The 18,914-nt window shown below is 44.7% G+C and overlaps 2 protein-coding genes across 2 annotated transcripts; one reads left to right on the forward strand and one right to left on the reverse strand.

Annotated features, from left to right (window-relative positions):
• The first annotated feature begins 1,860 nt into the window (after nucleotides 1-1,860).
• On the forward strand, nucleotides 1,861-14,091 carry LOC121593182 (mucin-2-like). Its single transcript, XM_041915332.1, has 4 exons — nucleotides 1,861-1,972; nucleotides 2,093-2,172; nucleotides 11,835-13,006; nucleotides 13,077-14,091. The coding sequence occupies exons 2-4, from the start codon at nucleotides 2,170-2,172 to the stop codon at nucleotides 13,597-13,599; spliced, it is 1,698 nt and encodes a 565-aa protein (XP_041771266.1). The 5' UTR covers nucleotides 1,861-1,972; nucleotides 2,093-2,169; the 3' UTR covers nucleotides 13,600-14,091.
• Nucleotides 14,092-15,454: 1,363 nt separating this feature from the next.
• LOC121592923 lies at nucleotides 15,455-16,755 on the reverse strand. Its single transcript, XM_041914839.1, has 2 exons — nucleotides 16,480-16,755; nucleotides 15,455-16,403 (listed from the first exon to the last, which is right to left on the reverse strand). The coding sequence occupies exons 1-2, from the start codon at nucleotides 16,480-16,482 to the stop codon at nucleotides 15,612-15,614; spliced, it is 795 nt and encodes a 264-aa protein (XP_041770773.1). The 5' UTR covers nucleotides 16,483-16,755; the 3' UTR covers nucleotides 15,455-15,611.
• Nucleotides 16,756-18,914: the final 2,159 nt, after the last annotated feature.

Raw genomic sequence — 18,914 nt, forward strand, 5'->3', positions numbered from 1 at the left:
AGGACGAGAAGGCAAAGATCATCCTCGGGTACAACCGGACCGGGCAGGATGAGGCTCGTAAACACTTCCAACCCGAATTCCGAACCCGTGTGCGAGAGGGAAATGAGCAACAATCTTATCGTTGTTTTGCTGCAAAATGTTTGTTTTTTTTTTCCTTTACACAATGTATACCCTTTGGAAAGTGCCTGTTAGCTTTGCTTGAAGTTTATGCAGTAGAAAGCTTGCACCACAACAGCAAAAAATAAAGCCATTTCTTTTCGGATTGTTCTGGAACTTTTATTGAACTAAAGACAGGGCAAAAAAAAATCTTCATCCAGTTAATTTATATGTCTGCATGGGAATGGCACTTTCCACCGATGTCTGCGGTGCTTTCTAAGGTGCTATTTTGCAAGGAAACCTTTATGAGCCTTCCCCGGCTCAGCGGTTCGTCTATTCGCCTTGATATTCAAACTTGTTTAACCCTGAAGCGTATTAAAATATTTCTTCCTTTCTATTTCAAAGGTAATCAGTGGCAACCTAGCACTATGTCTGACTCCTCTATCACACATATCAAGATCATCTGAATGACTCTACCTTACCTTTTTAGCTTAGATAGGACACTCTCGACAATGACTCATCGTCTTCTTGGTCGACCAAACCCAGTCACGGTGTGATCTACATGTTGACACATATTTATTCTGAGGGATTTCATCTCACGATCGCGAGTTAGATAAGAAAACTTCGATGATGAGTTCGGGAGCAACGAACGTTTCCCGGATGGTCATTTCAGTCCGATTTGGTACCTACACTCCGGCGATGCATCATCTGCGGCGAGTTGCAGAAAATGCGTGGAAGAATTTCTTCAATTACAAACTACCAACAAGCAGAGTGCACATTGGAGGGAGACTTTCAGCAGCACCGACTGTGACGAGCATCTGAGATCAGGTGAGCTGTGGGTTTGGCAGAGACTGCAAACGCGAAGCTTACCGTAGGGGCAAAGGGTATAACACGGCCGACCATAGGGGACTGGTCAGCCGCGTTGATGATGATGCTGTGCGAAAGAGATAGCATCCTGTTTTTACCAGATCGTCAAGGTGAGTTGGAGAACCGAACCCTACGCAGAGAAGTTTGTACGGGTAGGGGAGGCTGGGGCTTTAGGAGACTTTAGAGGCGAAGACCGTTAAGATTTTTTGATAATTTATAGTACCGATGTATGTTATGATTATATTTGAAATCATTTAGAGATAAAGGCACACAAAATGATCTTATTTAATTATTCAAATTTAATGTTACATCAAGCTTCTTATATACTGTATGTAGTTACTTTTGTTCTCTTTTTTCTATTTTCCTGTTATTTTGTACATTATTTTGCAAAATCCTTCTATTCTATTTTGATTTGTTCTATGTTTTTTCGAGGTTTTTTTCTTTTGATTCAATATGTTTATATTTTATTTACCTAATATTATATCTTTGTAAATCTTCTTTCTTATTTTTATATGCTTAGTATTTAAACTTCATGATATTTTTTATATTTTTATATATAAAATCAGATCATTCTGATTATTTTTTAGTTTACAGGTTTTCTAAATATCATTATCATTTATTCCACTTTGCTTACATTTTCGGTGTTTCATATTTTGTGTTATTACTTTATTATATTAGGTGCTAAGTCAATTCTTCTCTCACTGTGAACCTCTTACAAATGAGTATCATCACCTTCGCACGAACGTACCCCGAGCGCCCCAGTCTCCCTTTGGCTAGTGTGCGCATCCACTATCAGCCCCAGTATCTAGCCATCGGCGAGAAGAGCTTGACCGGAACGCGGGACCGCTCTAGCGGCCGTCGTCTACCAGCGCACCTATAAAAGCATCCTGCGACGGGTGAAAAAATTTCAGTTTACCACTTAATTTTCGGTCGACAGCAGCCGGCACTATCTGCTCTGCGTCCGGCGACCGGTCTTTCCCGTGCCGAGGAAGAACGCAAAAGAAAGGGGGTCCGTTTCCAGTTTACAGCTTAGTAACTTGTGTGCGCCAGTGTGGTGGTGGTGCGGTGTCTTTACATCATCTTCAGAACGAAGTGTACGGGTTTTTACAACGTTGTTGAATATTTGCAGGGCTCGTGCAAAAAAAACACGCTATCCGGTGAAAAGTGGACATTTTAAAAAGTTCTACAACATCAGTTGCGTTAAAAATGGTGAGTGTATATTACGAGCAACACTTCGACGAAGGTGAAACATAAAGTGTGCGAAAGCGATATGAACTTTCAATTATCGAGTCAGGAACAGAGCTTCCGAGTGATTTGGCGTTATGATTAATTACTCCCCTCGGAGGGGTCATGCACATGTCGTCTAAGTAGTTAAAAAACCAGTAGTTGGGTGGAATGTGCATCCCCATTTCCTCTCGGCAGTGTGCCATCTCAATATGCGATGCGTCAAAGTGCAAGTAACCGTGCGCAACTGGTCGCGTTAGGCCGTGAAATGCACGTGAAAGGCGTCATCATCCTAGCAAGCGGTGGCAATTAGTATTACCTTGACAACTGCCTCCTCCCAGCCCTCCTAGTGGCAAAACTTTTGTACTGGCTAAGGTGACGGATTCTGTGTCACGGAGAGGAACTTCAGCTCGTGGGTGAACTTGACTGAAGATGAATCGAAACAAACGATCATACAGGTGTGCTCACTACATCAGCTAAAGGGCGTTCGATCCTGTTTCTAAGGTCGGAATAGGATGGGAATGGAATTATCGTTTTGCAAAGATAGTAAAACTTTTTCAAGCAGAAATATTATCCAGCCTGTGGTAGAGTAACGCCTTCAAATCTGTGACGTGTGGTGTGTGAATGACAATTGACAGATATCAGGTTTTTTTGTTTGTTTGTTTGGTCTAGCGGTCAAGCTCCACTTGTGGGGTGTATGCTAATTTTGCTAATTTAATGCCTCCGTAGCCTTTGCGGGGAGGACACACTGGCTCGAATTGGCAAACCACCTAACCAAAGAGCGATCGCATGCGGGGCGTGAACGATCGTTCCTTTCACGCTCACATGTTGTTTTATCGCGCTGTTCTTGAAATCGATGTGCCGTATTATTCTACGATGCTGAATAAATAATCTTAATTTTTGGATGTTTTATTAAAATCCGTGTTGTTTGTGCACCAATAGGAAGCCTAGACCAACTGGGCGATCTTGAGACTGTTTTGATGGGATTTCCATCACTGTAAGTTTTGTGTGGATATAATATTTCGCAACGTTTTAGCTGTGCTGTTTAATACACGTGCAAGACAGCATGAAATATTACACAAATAATTTCAGCCTACACTAACTAAACATGGACAAAACAAAGCATTAATCAAACAACAAAAATATATCATGCAAATAAGCCAATTTCGCCATTGCAGGCATGATCAGTTGCTGCTGCTGCTGCTGCTTGCCGTGATTCACGGACACACTCATACCTTAACTTCAGTGGATCCGTGGTCACCGGAATAAAATACAAAAGCCCATCTACTTGTGCCCGTGTGGAGTCTCAAGACCAGCCCGTTGCACCGCTGACCGAGGCCTTAAGCTCTCATCTTTCTCATCATTACCATACACAATGAGGTAGTAATGAGCGGGAAAGCGAGACAGAGCATTCCCAAAGGGAACCGTGATGCTTGCAGCGCATGGTGTGCGTAAATTGGTTCCATTGCTAAATCACGCTCACCAAGCCCTCAGGCTGCATGCGGAGCTCCGTAGGGGTGGATACAATGAGGGTGAAGCCACCAAAATAAAAAAGCACCGTAAACCCTGTGTCATACATATTAATTCACTCTGACAACACCCCGGCACTGTCGCAGCTGAAATGTATCTCGCACTGTGCATCTGCCCTTAGCGAGTTGGTTGGTTCAGCACGTCAGGGTCAATTCCGGAGCGGTCGGTGATGCCCAGACCGAACCACGGGCCAGTACTCACGTCACATAAAATAAACTATAACGCGATTTTGAACAAATCATACTTATAGCTGACCCGGTAAAGCGGTTTCAACCCCAATAAGGGAAGTACCAGCACAATAAAAGAAGTAAGCGTAATAACAGAAACCAGTCAATGAGGTATAAATTCCTTTTCGTCGTCTTTATCTTACTTGAAGAGCTCATTTCAAGTGAACTGCTGCGCACATCCTTGCAGCATCACTGCCAAGCCCAAAAGTACAGTTTTGCACCGCGTTACATACGCTCGAATGAGTCCGGTATCGATTGCACCGATCAGATTTGCAGCACAACTTGCATTTCTTTCCCACCACAGCCACCATCACAGCATGAGAGTAACATTAAAAAAGGAGAACGATCATCACCGTCCAAAGCGGACGACCCAAAGGGGAAAGCCAGTTCGCGTCCCAAGTTCGACGGGTTCATTTCTTTTTTACCTTTATTTACCTTTTGCCCTCGCGCTAACCTGCACCAGTAGTGCCAACCTGCCCGGACAATGAAGCTTTTCGTACAACATTCACACGCGTACGGGTCACGTATTCCTGCAGCAATGAAGGAGGGGGAAGCCACCTTCGTTAAAACAAATGAAACCAAACCCGCCCAAAACTCGCGGTACAGTATGTAAACGGGTGACGTGTGGTGGACGCTTGAGATGAGATAAATCGCTTCCCATCCATCAGCCGGGGGTACTAACGGGTGAGTTTGTCGCATGAGAAATTTGCACAAATGCTTTGCCGAAAGCACTTTTGATCGTCTCTGCACGATGGTTCTGTGGCTTTTGCCAGCACAAGCGTACGATCATTATTAATCTTCTGCTTGGTTAGCTCTTGGTTGGCTAAGCGCTTCCGATATCTACCGGCGTTTGTCATAGCATTTTGCGAGCTTTTGTGCGTGGCTCGTTTGCTTAAAACGGGCGCCTAAGATGAGCCTAGCAAATCATCGCAAAAAGAAAGCCGCTTAGAAGAGCTTTCTAGGCGTTTATCACAACATCTTACCTACTTCTGCAATGACTCACAATGTTCCGCAGTAAAGGAAGGCCAAAGCAATGGGGCCTTTTGGTGGGTGTATCAACTTACCGCCCACTTTCTGCCAAGGACTCAATTATGAATGCACATCAAACATACATTTATCACATACACACACAGAGAGGCGGAAACGCTCGCGTCTTGTCCCAGCGCCCAGCGTGCATTCGCTCGACGATCGTCTATAGATCAAACGCAGACTAATTTGCATTTTTTCGCCAAAATTAATGAGCCACACACACACACACACACACACACACACACACACACACACACAAAACGAATACTTCCACCCGCCGTGATGCAGTAACGTTGCGGCTGCATGCGTTTTTGTATTTTCAACCCTCTTGACCACCATGAGCGTTGTCTGCACACTTTGTTCTGCTCACTGATGCTGACGCCTGCTTGTCGTAAATTAAAACTACGCTCGAATTGATTTATTGGATATGCTTTTTGGCACGAGAAATGAGCTATGGAGGCGGATGTTTAGGCAGATGCTAATTAGTGGGCGGGAGATGCAGACGATCCAACAAAACGGAATGCATACGATTAGTTGAAATTGGACTGCATCGGTAGAATCGTTCACACCATTGGTGCGCCATGTGATATGGGTGATAAGTTGAAATTTTTTGACTTATTGCTTGCTAATTTCTCAAGCAAATGTAAAATTAATATTTTTTTTTTAAACACAACCCAGCCTTGCCAAACTATTCAACACTTGTGATATTTTTAATAAGTTTGTCAATCAATGCCCAAAAGCTTGTAATTTTGATTTCAACAACGTAGTAATCGTTCTCTTCATTATTCAATTAAATTAATGTAGTGGTCATAATGAATAAGCATCCAACTCATTGCAAACCATGTGGTTTACATTAAAGGAATCAAAATCAGAAGATTCGTTGAAGTCTTCTTATTCGTGTAATTTCAGCAGCTAACTGTTTCAAGATTATTGACCAGCTGCTTTGAAAGGGAATATATTATAATATCAGTTGTAACCAGATGGCCGAACTAGATAGTATTTTTGGGAAACATTTATAGCTACGTGTTTGTCCAACGTGCCTAACACGTTTTCTTTTTGCCGAAACCCAATTAACAATTACCTGAGAAACAGAAGAACACACGATCTTAATTGATCAAATGTTAGACGGAACACTTGGTATGTAACGGTCTGCATGCCAATCGAGCCTAACTATAGTAACAATCTCTTAAATTTTAAGGCTTTGACTGTTTACTACTGAGCTTAAGTATAATGTTTATTAAGTATATGAACTTAACTCAACCCTCTATAAACCTTTTTAGGCTAAAAAAGGCACTGATGCTTCGAGGAGATTAAGTTTTCTCACACTATGCTATGCTTCCATAGTAACCTTTAGAACGACTACAATAAGGCGATCATCTAATTCCATTCAAAACAAATCATTCAAAACCCCAACACGTATGCATTCACATAGGATTGATGCGTCCTATCGATCTGCATTGCTACATTCAAACACCTTATTGCGTCCTTGCACCTTAAACAAGCATCATAAACCCATATGCTCTTTCCATACACAATTGGATCTTTTAGTATCCAATCGCAAGCGTAGCACACCCCGGTGCGGTATTGTTAGCTAAATATACTACCCAGCCCAAACCGAACCGACACGATCGACGCGAACGGCGATCAAAAGTGGGAACAGGTTTTCCGGTAAGCTTTCGTGGGCAGGTGAGACATCTTCAAGGTCGTCTGCCCGGTTCGTAGCTAAAACATCACCCCCGGTGCGTATGGGGCTGTGGTCGCTTCCTCACGCAAAGCATCCAGCGATGCTGCTGGTGCCGCTGCTGCCGATGAACCTGCGGCCGGCTAGGTACCACCCAGTGGCGCGCTTATTTATTCAACCGATTCGAACCCAACGCTCAATGTCAACCTGTCATCTTCGCGGGGGGATAAAGTATTGACCGGTCGTTTGGTTTTGCGCGGTTTTTTGTCTCTGTTTTGTCTATTATGTTTGTGAGTCAAAGATTCCATCGACTCGCGACTCGCCGGTATGTATGAATTCGTGAAGCCAATTGGCTTTTCGTTCAAACAAGCGCCCAACCCTATCCCATTGGGTGGGTGAATTATGCAGCCGTATCGCGATTCTAACGACTTTTGGCGATGGGATTTGATAGGAAGCACAGCCAACCCAGCCTACCCAGCCTAGTGCTGTTGATTTATCATTATTTTAATTGTGATGACTTGAATAGCATCAATATTCGCTTTTCATTCGCGTTTCCTCGATCGATCCGGTTTTTGGTTGCTGAATCGGGGAACCTTGCTAAGGATTATTGGAATATTTTCATAAACATATTATTGGTGGAGCAAAACATAATCAACATTAGCTGGAACGAGTTGAACCAGTTGGCAGCTTAGCAGCTGGGCTAGAAACGTTGATTGCGAAAACGAAACACTCTTTCCAAATCAAACGAAAGCGCACAAAATATATTAGACAAAGTTTAGCGCAAAACAGGATTCCCCAATGATGGCTAGTCGCTCAAATGTCTTCATTCCATATTCAACGCAAACTGCCCGAAGCACATGCTAATGAAAAAAGCTACTCACATAAGGTAAATAGCTCGTCCTGAAATAGCTACACCGCACCGATACAGCCGCATTGACTATTGAGCGATCATTTCGAAACAACGAACAACAACGGCAACAGAGAAGCTACACAACAACAGCAGCAACGAAAAATGCTACATCCACATACCCCAACCACAACGGCAGGAAGCGATCAACCGAAGGACATACAAACACACCATCACACACAAGACACACATGTTTGTGCTTATCATGCGTCAATAATGCCTTGTGCCAGCGTGCCACTTTAGGGTCAAAGTTGAAGCAAACACGCAACGGGGCAGTACAATTTTAACCTCAACAATGACGCAACAATGACTTGTTTTACTCACTCCCCAAAACTGTACAGCAACCCCCATATTAGCGTTGCAGTGTTGCCGGAACATATAACCGATTTCAACAATGTGGGGCCGGTTTATCGTACACGGAATCGGTAAATTACAATGTACCATTTATTGCAACTCTGCCTTAACGCCGTAATAAGGTTCGATCGATCGAATCGATTGCATATGCATATGAGCAGGACGATAGTGCAAAGCGTTTTCCCCTGGGCAAACGTAAACCCAACGGCGTGATTAATGTGTATTAATTATTTTAAACGTCAAAGAAGACAACCGTTTTGCTGGCCGGGAACACTTGTCCATATGTCAACCAACGGTAACAACCGGGCAGGAACCAGTTTTGGGTGTTTATAATTGATTCCTTTTTTCACTTCTCATCTTCAAGAGGAAGCTGGGGAAGGTTTGCTGTGTATACACACACCGTAAAGCTTCTTTATGATCCACAGAACGTACAAAAACTACCGAACTGTCCCTTTTACTCCAATAATACGAAAACAAATTTAGCTCAAATATCAACAAATGATCGCTGGAGCGATTGGAACGCACCATGATCTCATCGAATCGACACGTGTGGATCACAACATCTAGACGTGTTCCGAATCATTTTTCAACCATTAGCATACATGAATCCGTGGCAGCAAACCCGTGCGTGGTGTGGTTCAAACTCAACATCCATTCCGTCGCTGCCGTTGACGTTAGACTGCAGCGAGGCAAAAGCGACGAACCCTTTTTCGGTCACCTCACGGTCACCGAAATGGGTGGAGCATTCATTCCTAACAGTCTGACTTTCCCATGCAACCGGCCAGCTTTCAATCAAGTTCAATGCTAATTTCATCACATTTAATGCATCCTACCTCGCTGCAACCCAATGCCATTCGTATTCTCCCCTCGCTAAGCTCCGTTTGCAAAACATCCTTTTCAACGTAGGATGATATTTTTGTTAGTTTATTTATCACACTCTCATGCCACTTTGGACATTTTAGTTCTGCCGCTTTTTTGTGTGTTTTCGTTTCCTTTTCCGCTACCCATCGGCGAACGGGGTTGCTATTTTCTGATAATAAAATGCAAATTTTTGGCATGAACGCCCGCAAAATACGCTCCGTGGTACCGCATTTAGAAACACGCTTGGGACGAAAATAAAACTTTCGTAGAAATAGCTGCTGCGTGAGATGATCTGGCAGGGTGATAACGAGCGGATGGAGGATCAGGCAGTGCGAGAAGATCGCTCAAATGAAAAAAAAAAAAAACATAAAGCTAAACATGTGCACACTGTCGCTAGGGGCACAAAACCGGTTGACACTTGGTTCACAGCCAACTTGATATCGGTTTGTGTGTCTTCTTTTTGTTTTCTTCTCCACAAATTTTTATTTCGTCGACGATCAAAGCGAAACAAGAGGAAACCAACATGCCACGCTCAGACTCAGATCCCCAGGTGGGTCATCTTCAGCACAAGGATACACCTTGACTTTGAAATAAGCGTCTAATGCGGGCATGGTTTTGGGGTGTCGATTGCTGCGAGCTCCAAAACAGGTCCAGTTCAATGGACCCTACGCCTTGGGAGGCCTTTGTGTATTGTAGGATACTCGTTTCATTCCACCACTTCCACCGGTCCCGGATGTGCTGTGCGATGGAGCAACGGAATACAATGATTTGATTGCCCATTTCCGGAGACTTTTACAAAAACGATCGTGTACATTATCCTTCCACGAAAAGGTAAAGGAAGCTGCCACGAACAGGAGTTCATTAGTTAATTAGTTGAAGACTGGTGCCTTAGCTGCTAAAGACAGGACAGGAATATATTTAGAAATAATCTACAATGTCCTTGAAAAAGCGGCCGCATTCATATCGTTGGAATTCCCTTAGCCTTTAAATGATGTCAATTCTATGACAAAGAGGGGTTCTTAGAGCTTTGTGAAGCCTGCTTGTGAGTAGCCTTTCAATTTAAAATGAGCGTTTTGGTACATACATCAAAATTATCATGGTAAAGATATGTACGATCAATCCCAATCTTTACGAATCATATGAAGCAAACGAGTCTTGATTGAAAGTTAGAGGAAAAATATTTTTTTAATATTTATAAAAACTTCTGCAATAAATAGTGTGCCCAAAAATTCATATTCAAAAAATTTCAATACAGTTATTGGCGAAACTGATTGAAAAAATCCTCTTATTCGGTAACAACACATAAATAGATCCTACAACACCGTGTTAGCTTACAATAATTAATCTTCTCATTTTGACCGCTTCATGTAGATAACATTATAATTATTTGATTGCCTTCGTTTTAATTACCAATTCCTAACTGCTCCGAAGCTGGTTGGATTTCATGCAAAATCTAATTACACCGAAGCTCCAACTAACAGGCCGTCATTACTCCTCCCATCCTCCTTTCATCCAGCCCACGTGATTGTTCGCCTCATTCATCTTCCTTTAAACGGCGCGGCAATGAAAAGGATGTCGGCAAGGTTGCGCCGCCACTTAATCAAACCCCACCGATCGCACATTCCATCACAATTCTTGTTCGCCACAGTGCAAACGCCCAAGGAAAACTTACTCCCCGTTGCGCCCCCCTACCCCGAACGAAACGAAACAAGAAACCGGATAAGTCACTCTCGGGAAAGACCGACAACGCGGCGAGAGTCCCTGGTGCGGGTGCTTGTTCTAGCTAGCCGAGAAGCTGGAAGCACTCGACCAGGGCAACGCAACGAGCCGTGAAAGCGATGCGGTAACGCAACCGCCAGCACTGAGATACGCTAACGCCCCTCTAGCCAGTGCGTCCCTTATTTCACATTCATTGGCTATTTGTTCATTTGAATTTTTACCCCCGGAGATGAGCAGGCTCTACAACGAGCGCATTTACATGCGTGCATCCGTCACCGGACACTTGCCCGCAGTGTGTGGCGTTAAGGTTTAGCAAGCATTAAACACGGTGTCATTGATGGTGTAACTAAGATGTACGGAGGGTAACTGCATAGCGGCTACATTATTCACCCCGTACCGTATCACCTCCGCACGATCGGCAAATCGGTGTGTGGCTGTACACAATGTAGATGAGAGTAGTGGTGCAAGATCTGCGAAACAAAAATCAAACGAGACTAAACAAATCACAGAAAAACAAAGCACGGAGCGATAAGATTGAGCTAAGCTGACTGATGACCAAGCTGAGCAAATAGAGTCGTCAGTGGGCTTACCAAACAAGCACCCATGACGCAACGGACTCGCTGGTACTCATTGATCTTGTTTGCACTGATCGTTCGATGACATTTTAGCTACTCGCTCACACAAGCGATGCGTGTCAATGAATGAATATTTTCAAATGATTAAAACAAGATACAAATGATGGATGGAATTTCAATCTGCAAACCCGATCCGCGTTTCTTGCACTTGCTCGCCAATGATTTGCAGTCCCGTTTTGGAGCCATTCCAATCACTTCTCACGCATCCTCGCATGGCTCTAATTGATAGATAAATTGACCGTTTCCTTCGAGCTACCGTCAACCGGTAGCTGGCAAACAGTGTTAACCTTTGAGGGGCCACATGCATTCCATTAGCGGCAATTTGAGGTCGAGCTTTGCGAGTATGGGGTGGCGGTGGGTGATTGATAAATATTATGCATCGAAAACGCCTCCAAATTACCTTCACCGAGTGATATTTGTGAGGCATGAGGCTGTGGGAATTACCGTATTTGCATGGATTTTTTGGGCATTTAGCACAGGGAGCTCAAGTTTTTTCAACGCATTACAAATAAGAGTAATTTTTCATCGACATAAGGTCATACGGCTTCTGGGCATGGGGTTTTGGCTGTAATGTAATGTGTCTGTAAATATATATCAAATAATGCTGTGTTAAGCTTTTATTATTTTGTTTTTTAATTATTTGAATATTGTGTCATGAACGTTTACTATATTTCATGTTTCGTTCATCTACTTTCCCATTCCAGTTGCGCCAACTATTGCCAGTGCTATGTCTGGTGGCATTATGTCACGCAGAGATTCCCATCTTTGAGATTGGCTCATTCCCCGCCGACACCGATACGAAGGTGGCACCCAGCCAAAAACAAGAACAATTCGGTGGATATGTCATAGGGAAGCCCACCGAACAACTGCCCGAACCGACCAACCAATGTCAAGGTGGCCCGGATGAGTGCGGCTACGAGTATGAGCCACCCAAGTGTCCGTGGGAAGATGGCCAGGCGCAAACCGTCGTCGAAACCACCACGGAGGTCCGCACGGAAACGAGCGTCCAGACGACCACGGCTACCGTTACCGAAACCATCCCGACCACCGTTACGACAACGCTGACCAGTGCCACTCCGTTCTGCGGAACGACCAACACTTATCTGCCGCCGGATACGACGACCACGCTACCGCCGGACACTAAAACAGTTACCGTAACGCAGCCACCGATAACGACGACGAAGACACTGCCACCAACGACGACCACGATCACCTCGCGGGGACCTCCACTGACGACGGAGCGTACCGTCACGCCGACTACCACGATCGTGATCAGCAAGACGCCGTTCGTGACGGCTACGCGTACCGTAACGCCTACCTCGACCAACATCATCACTGCCAGCAGCGTCTCGATAACGCGTACGATCACACCTACCTCGACGTACATCTCGTACATGCCCTCGACGACCATTACCCGTACCGTAACGCCCACGTCCACCAATGTGTTCTATGCCGACTCGGTCACCGTCAACCGCACGGTAACGCCGACGTCTACTAACGTTTTCTACCTACCGTCGACCACGGTTAATCGCACCGTAACGCCCACCTCCACCAATGTGTTCTATGCGGGTGAGGTCACCGTGAACCGCACCGTTACGCCGACCAGTACCAACGTGTTCTACCTACCATCGACCACCGTCAATCGGACCGTGACGCCTACCTCGACCAACGTGTTCTACGTTGCCTCCGTAACGGTGAACCGAACCGTTACGCCAACGTCCACTCGACTGTTCTACCTCGACTCGGTTACTGTGGACAGGACGGTTGTGCCGACTTCCACCGTTGTGATTACGCTGGACCAGACACGCACGCAAACACGCACGGTAACGCCCACGTACGTTGTGCAGCAAACGGCCGAAACTGCTACCGTTACTAGGTAAGTAACGCATCAGCTATTTACTTATGTATGGACATACTGTATTAAATGATTGTATTTCTACTTCCAGAACACTTACACCATCGTACGTCGTTACACAAAGCGTACCAACCGTTACGGTAACCCGCACCGTCACTCCTTCCAGTGTACTTACGACGACGGCTTCCACGACGAACGTGATCACACGCACCGTTACGCCGCAGGCTACTAGCACGACCACCGTAACGGCTCCCGTTCGTACCATCACGCAGACCGCATCCACAACCGTCACCGTAACGCCCAAGCTCTCGGTAACGCCGACCATCTACTCCACCGTCACTCTGCCACCAGTCATTAAGACCGTGTGCGAACCGGCCCGTACCTATCTGCCCGATCCGGGCGTAACCACCATCACCCGCACGCAGACGGAAACGAAAACGGAAGTGTCCACCACCACCGTCATTGCCTGCACGCCTACCAACGCGTACCTGCCGGTAAAGGAAACCGTGGCCGCCAATCAACTGTCGCCCGCCTTTGCCCGTGTGCCCAGTCTGCACCGTGAGGTTCTGCCACCTCAGGACGACGAACGAAACAACCTGATCTGGAATGCTTAAAGCAACAAGTTGTAGGAAGAAAAAGGGAGCCTTTTCACTCCAATAGCTCGATAGAGTAGCATCAAGCGTCAAGACGCGATACAGAAAAGAAACAGAAATACTCATACCTTCGTTTGCTAAGTGTGGTTGTAAGCCGGCAACTGTGGGCCGCCCGCCCACAGTGAGCAGTGATTAGTTGTAGGATCCCCGCTCGTAAATCAATGTACATAAAAAAACTCCTCCGGAGAGGACAAAGCTAGATCGTTGGAGTTGTTGCATCCTTTTGTGTTCACCTATTTACTGCTCCTCTCACCTTATTTCACTTTGTGGCAGATATATTTCCTACCCCTAGCTGACACCAGGACTGGTTACTGATTGCGTTAAAAAAAGCTAAAACCAATAACAGCAACCTGGTTGTGATTTCCTTTGTAGTTACTGTGTGTGTAAGTGTGTAAATGTGTGTGCGTGTGGTGTTCGTAATGATTTCACAAATAAAGTCTTTGATTGATCAAAGGTAACGTTTAGGAATGTTTTTTTTTTGTTTTCAACAGTGAATGAGTGTTCATAGATTTTAGATCATTATGGTTTGTACAATTCTTTACATAACAGGGGATTTGTATCGAAAATGCATCCAATTCAATTGAAATTTTATGTCAAATTCAGACAATGCTGCCTGGGATAACGATGATACGTGGTCATATCTGCTTGATTTTAATTATTGCTAAACATTCGTAACTCTTAAAGAATCCTTCATAAGATGGGTACAATGGTGGGAAAAGAATCAAATCACATTTCGCCTTTACGTTTTTTCTAATTGCAATATTTACATTTGTTTGAAAAGTCTTTCTGGCAAGCCATGAAAAGCGTTTTCAGTCCACATGTTGTCGTAAAAGTTATCTTCACTAATCGTGTTTCATGCTATGGATAGTTTTTGCAACTCATAAACGTAAAGAGTACATCTTTCCTGTCGTGCCTTGCTGTCCTTACTTAGCGCCTGAAGATATGCAATTGGTTATCGTCATTTTTTTTTAAATTAATTTAGGACTATTTGGGAATCAATAACTAACAACATTCCACAACATGATTGAGCAAATTAATCATTTTAGAAGTATTTGGCCACGTGTTTGTTTGATGAATTAGATCAATCAAGCAGAAAACGTCTTTTTTGGAAAGTTTACTTATATCCCAACACTAGTACTACCAATCCCGGTTAAGCCGGTCTCATGGTGCAATCGTCAACTCGTACGACTTAATAACATGCCCGTCATGGGTTCAAACGAATTGACCGTGCTGCCATACGTAGGACTGACTATCCTGCTATGGGGGGAAATCAAAAAGTGAAGCTGTCAAGCTCAACTGAAAGCCAATCCCACAAGTGGCATAGGCAAGCATTGATCGATAACGGTTGTTGAGCCAAAGAAGAAGTACTACCAAGTGTTTTATGCGTTTAAATATTCTAAATTCTCGAAAATATGCTTTGTCATAAAAGTGGGGAAGAGTGCTCGTTTCTTAGTATGTTTAATGGGGATTATACAGGTGTGTGTGTGTGTTCGCACTGATCGTAGCCGACCGTTCTAGATCATGGACAGATCGATAATGATAACGCGTTCGCGCTTATCAGCTCTTTATAGCGTTCTATCGCATTCCTCTATCCTACTACCATCGGACCCGCTCACTCCCACGTATAATATTTAAACAGATGCTTTGATTAGAGTTGGTAGTAAATATAAAGCTAAAGGTTCAATTGATTGGCTGATTAAAGCCATCCTGATGGTTCTGGAGAAGCACTGCAGCTAGTACTTCTTCTTCAATTCGACAGTAAATATCAACTAAATCAAGCATACAAAAATATAACACGTGTTTTTAACAATTCGTTGCCCTCTTACTGGGCAGCTTTTATGAGTATTTTATTTAAAACAAGTTAAAACCGGTCTATACAAAAACTAGCTAAACGGCACATGAGATAACATCACCTTTGCTCGCAACACAACATTCACGCCCTACAGTATGCAATCCGCAGCACCGTCGCAGTTTCACGTCGGCTTTGACGAAACCGTCGCTGTGGAGGCCGCCTTCTTTGCCGTCTCTTCGTTCAGCTTGCGCTTGTAGCGATAACCCTCATGCTCGTCAAACGACGGTGGTGGCGGCAGTGCGTGAACGCTCGGTAGCGAATGAACTCCACCGAATCCATCAAACCCATTGCCCAGTTGACCGAGCTCGCGGTGTCCTTCGAAGCTTTCCCCGCCCGGCAGGAAGGGCTGATGCGTGACGGGATGCTCCAGCACAGGCGGAAGCGACACCTGTGGGGGTGGAATGAATGGGGGTGGTGGAGGCGGTTGCTGAATCTGCAGACCATTGTTGACGATCAACGGGTTCGGAACGGGCACGGGCACGAGTGCCGGCGGTTCCGGTGGCAGATAAGTGTTGACAGCGGCACCACTAAAGTCGCCTTGGGCAAATACCGTGGAGAAGACGGTTTCCGTCACGTACTGGACGACGGGACTGGGCTGCAGTACCAGTGTGCTCGTCTCGGTCACATACTCCAGCTGCGGCACAACCACGGTCGAGACGGCATACTCGGTGGAGGTGATAAGCACCGGGTTCACCACGGTGGAGGTTATGAAGTCCGTCAAGTACACCGTGTTGACATCGGTGAAGAAGTGGTTTAACGTTTCGGTAGCATAGTCCGTTACGGTTTCGGTAAAAACCTGCGGCAAGCATTGTGGCGTTGGTCGGGGATAAAAGTATCCTTCCTGTGGGTCACACGATCCACCGCCGACTAGTAGCACTACCAGCAGCAACACCGTCGATGCTGAAAGTTTCCTCTGCAAACAAAAAAAAAACAATCCCATTCTTTGTAGAACACTGTCTACCCGCATTGGTCAAGAATTCATCACTTACCATCTTTGGCGTAAACGTTATCCACTCGGCGACGGCTCCCTGATTACGTATTCAAGTTCCCTTTCCCTACCGATTACGGCACAATTAGCGGCACAAATTAACACCTGCTCCGGCAGCAAAACGGGCGCGTCGATGTCGGAACCGGACCTTGGTCCGCGAGTTTCTCACACTTAATCCGCAGGCAACAGGCAGCTGACTACGCGGACACCGGTTTGTCGGATGATGGCTACTTGCGTCTTCAGGGTACTGTACTACCCGATGGGACGATGGATCGGATGTGACACCTATCCCTGATTTACCGTTAGACTTTATATACCACGACCCCGATGATTGGGTCACATTTCCCTCTACTTCTCCACACACGGTGGAGACACGCTTGGTCGAACCTGGTTTTCGTAGGTGAAAATTGTCTCCACAAACAGCTTGCACCAGGCCGTACAGCAATACAAGGGTGGAAACGGCTTTTTTCGACAATTTTTGTTGCAATTGAGCGCAACGGTGTCCCAACTGTGTGATGCGTAACCAACTGCTTGCCCAGACTGTTGGTGGAATGATATGCAAGAAGTGATTTTCACACGATTAGAAGGCCATCCGAAACCAATAAATACAATTCATTTTCGAACACGTACACGAAATGATAATGGTTTTAAAATTTCATGCTCCTTTTTATCAAATTTTGAAGTGGAAAGTCGAAACTTTACGATGTCGAAAACAAACCTTCCGTTTATATTACTGAATTCAGCAAAAAATTAAAAAGCGATGTAAAGCAAGGACCACCTACATTAAACCCTAGATCGTGCCATTCCTTTCTGAAGGAATAGTGGTAATTTTGGTCCATATGTAGAGGTATGCTTTTCCGACTTTTCATGCCATGTATTTATGTCTTTTATAAACTTTTCGCCATCAACAAAAGTTACCGAATAATCTGGTTTCACATCGTGTAAGATAGAGAACGCTCTAACAAAAGTGTTATGACGTCAAAACATTTCAACCGAAAGGGTCTCACGATCTTGAAATTATATCAGAGATTGTCTTTTAAAATGAGTCTGCATGTCTAAGGCGGCTTTAATTGATACTTCGTGATATCCACTACATCCATCCAGTGTTTAGCCCCGTTCTCTGAATTTATTTATTTATTTTTCTGTGTTTAATTTTAATACCACTTATTTTGGTCGGTGCTAACGTTGACCTTAAATACGTTTAGTCCCGGACGATTTCAACATATAATTTATATATCATCACTTATGTCAGTTACATTTGGCCCTTAGCACGTTTATCGGCACGCCGAGGTTATCTGTTTCAAGCTTGATCCTCTGCTAAGCTTCAATTGCATAAAAAACCCGTAGATCAATGATATCTATGTCGCTGGCTTACGTCAACATCTTGGCTTTTGGCTAGTTGAATATAACTCGCATAGTCAGCAAATACCTAGTTGACAATGAAATGCGTGGGTCTTGTACATGGCAACTCCTTCAAGATGATTGGAAAATCTCAACAACACAAAAACAAATCGCGTTGTTCCTACTATCGTAATTGTCCTATTTTATCAGCAAATGACGCGTTATTCATTCAACAAGCCAACATGACAAAGAGTTTCAAAGCTCCCGGAACTGCACCTTTTTTATTGTTGCACTAATTTGCTCCACAAACAGAAAACTGCCTCCAAAAAACTCACCCAACGGGCAACACCCAAACAAAGATGCGACACGCTAATCAACGCTGCAGCGCTTATTCTAAAAGTAATTCAAGCTCTCGAGCTCTCGATGAGAGGAATCCCAGAACCGTAAAAAAAATTAACAACTAAAGCATAATAGAACGCAAACATCCTTGGGAAAATCCCGTAACCGGATTTCGCCCGACCGGCACTGGCGTGGAACCGACTCATCGCTCTTGAGCAAATTAAGATGCGCCAACAATTTTCTCTACAGCACCATCATTTTTGCCCGACCATGTTTCCGCACAACCGCGTGATGATGATCCCGCCGTAACCCGCACTTCAACAGACATTTCCGCTTTCAATCAAAGCATGCCGAAGATGGATTCAGTTCAATGTTAGTGTGCACGGACGTGACTCCTTCGGATGATGAATTCAGCCGAAAATGTCACGCCTCTCCCTTCTCGGTGTGCTGCTCCCGGACCTTTTTGGCATTCTTGGTTGCTTCATTCACCACATGCATAGTCACATGTACAAATACACTCACACACGCAATGGTATCGTAAATGTCAAGAGAGCATTGAGTAGCTTTGCAAACAATTTGCCTCACGCTGCTCGGTTCAATGCACGGTTGTTTGCATTCTCTACTCCGGTGTACCCCGTGGGCAGTAGATAACTTCCGGGGATTTTTTGATGGGCTGAATTTCTGGTGAAAAATCCTTTACTACTCCCGCATTACACGAGCAAAACGAACAACAACAAAAACACGCTCCTATAACCG

Source organism: Anopheles merus, chromosome 2L (genome assembly GCF_017562075.2).
Source record: "Anopheles merus strain MAF chromosome 2L, AmerM5.1, whole genome shotgun sequence".
NCBI classification, from domain to species: domain Eukaryota; kingdom Metazoa; phylum Arthropoda; class Insecta; order Diptera; family Culicidae; genus Anopheles; species Anopheles merus.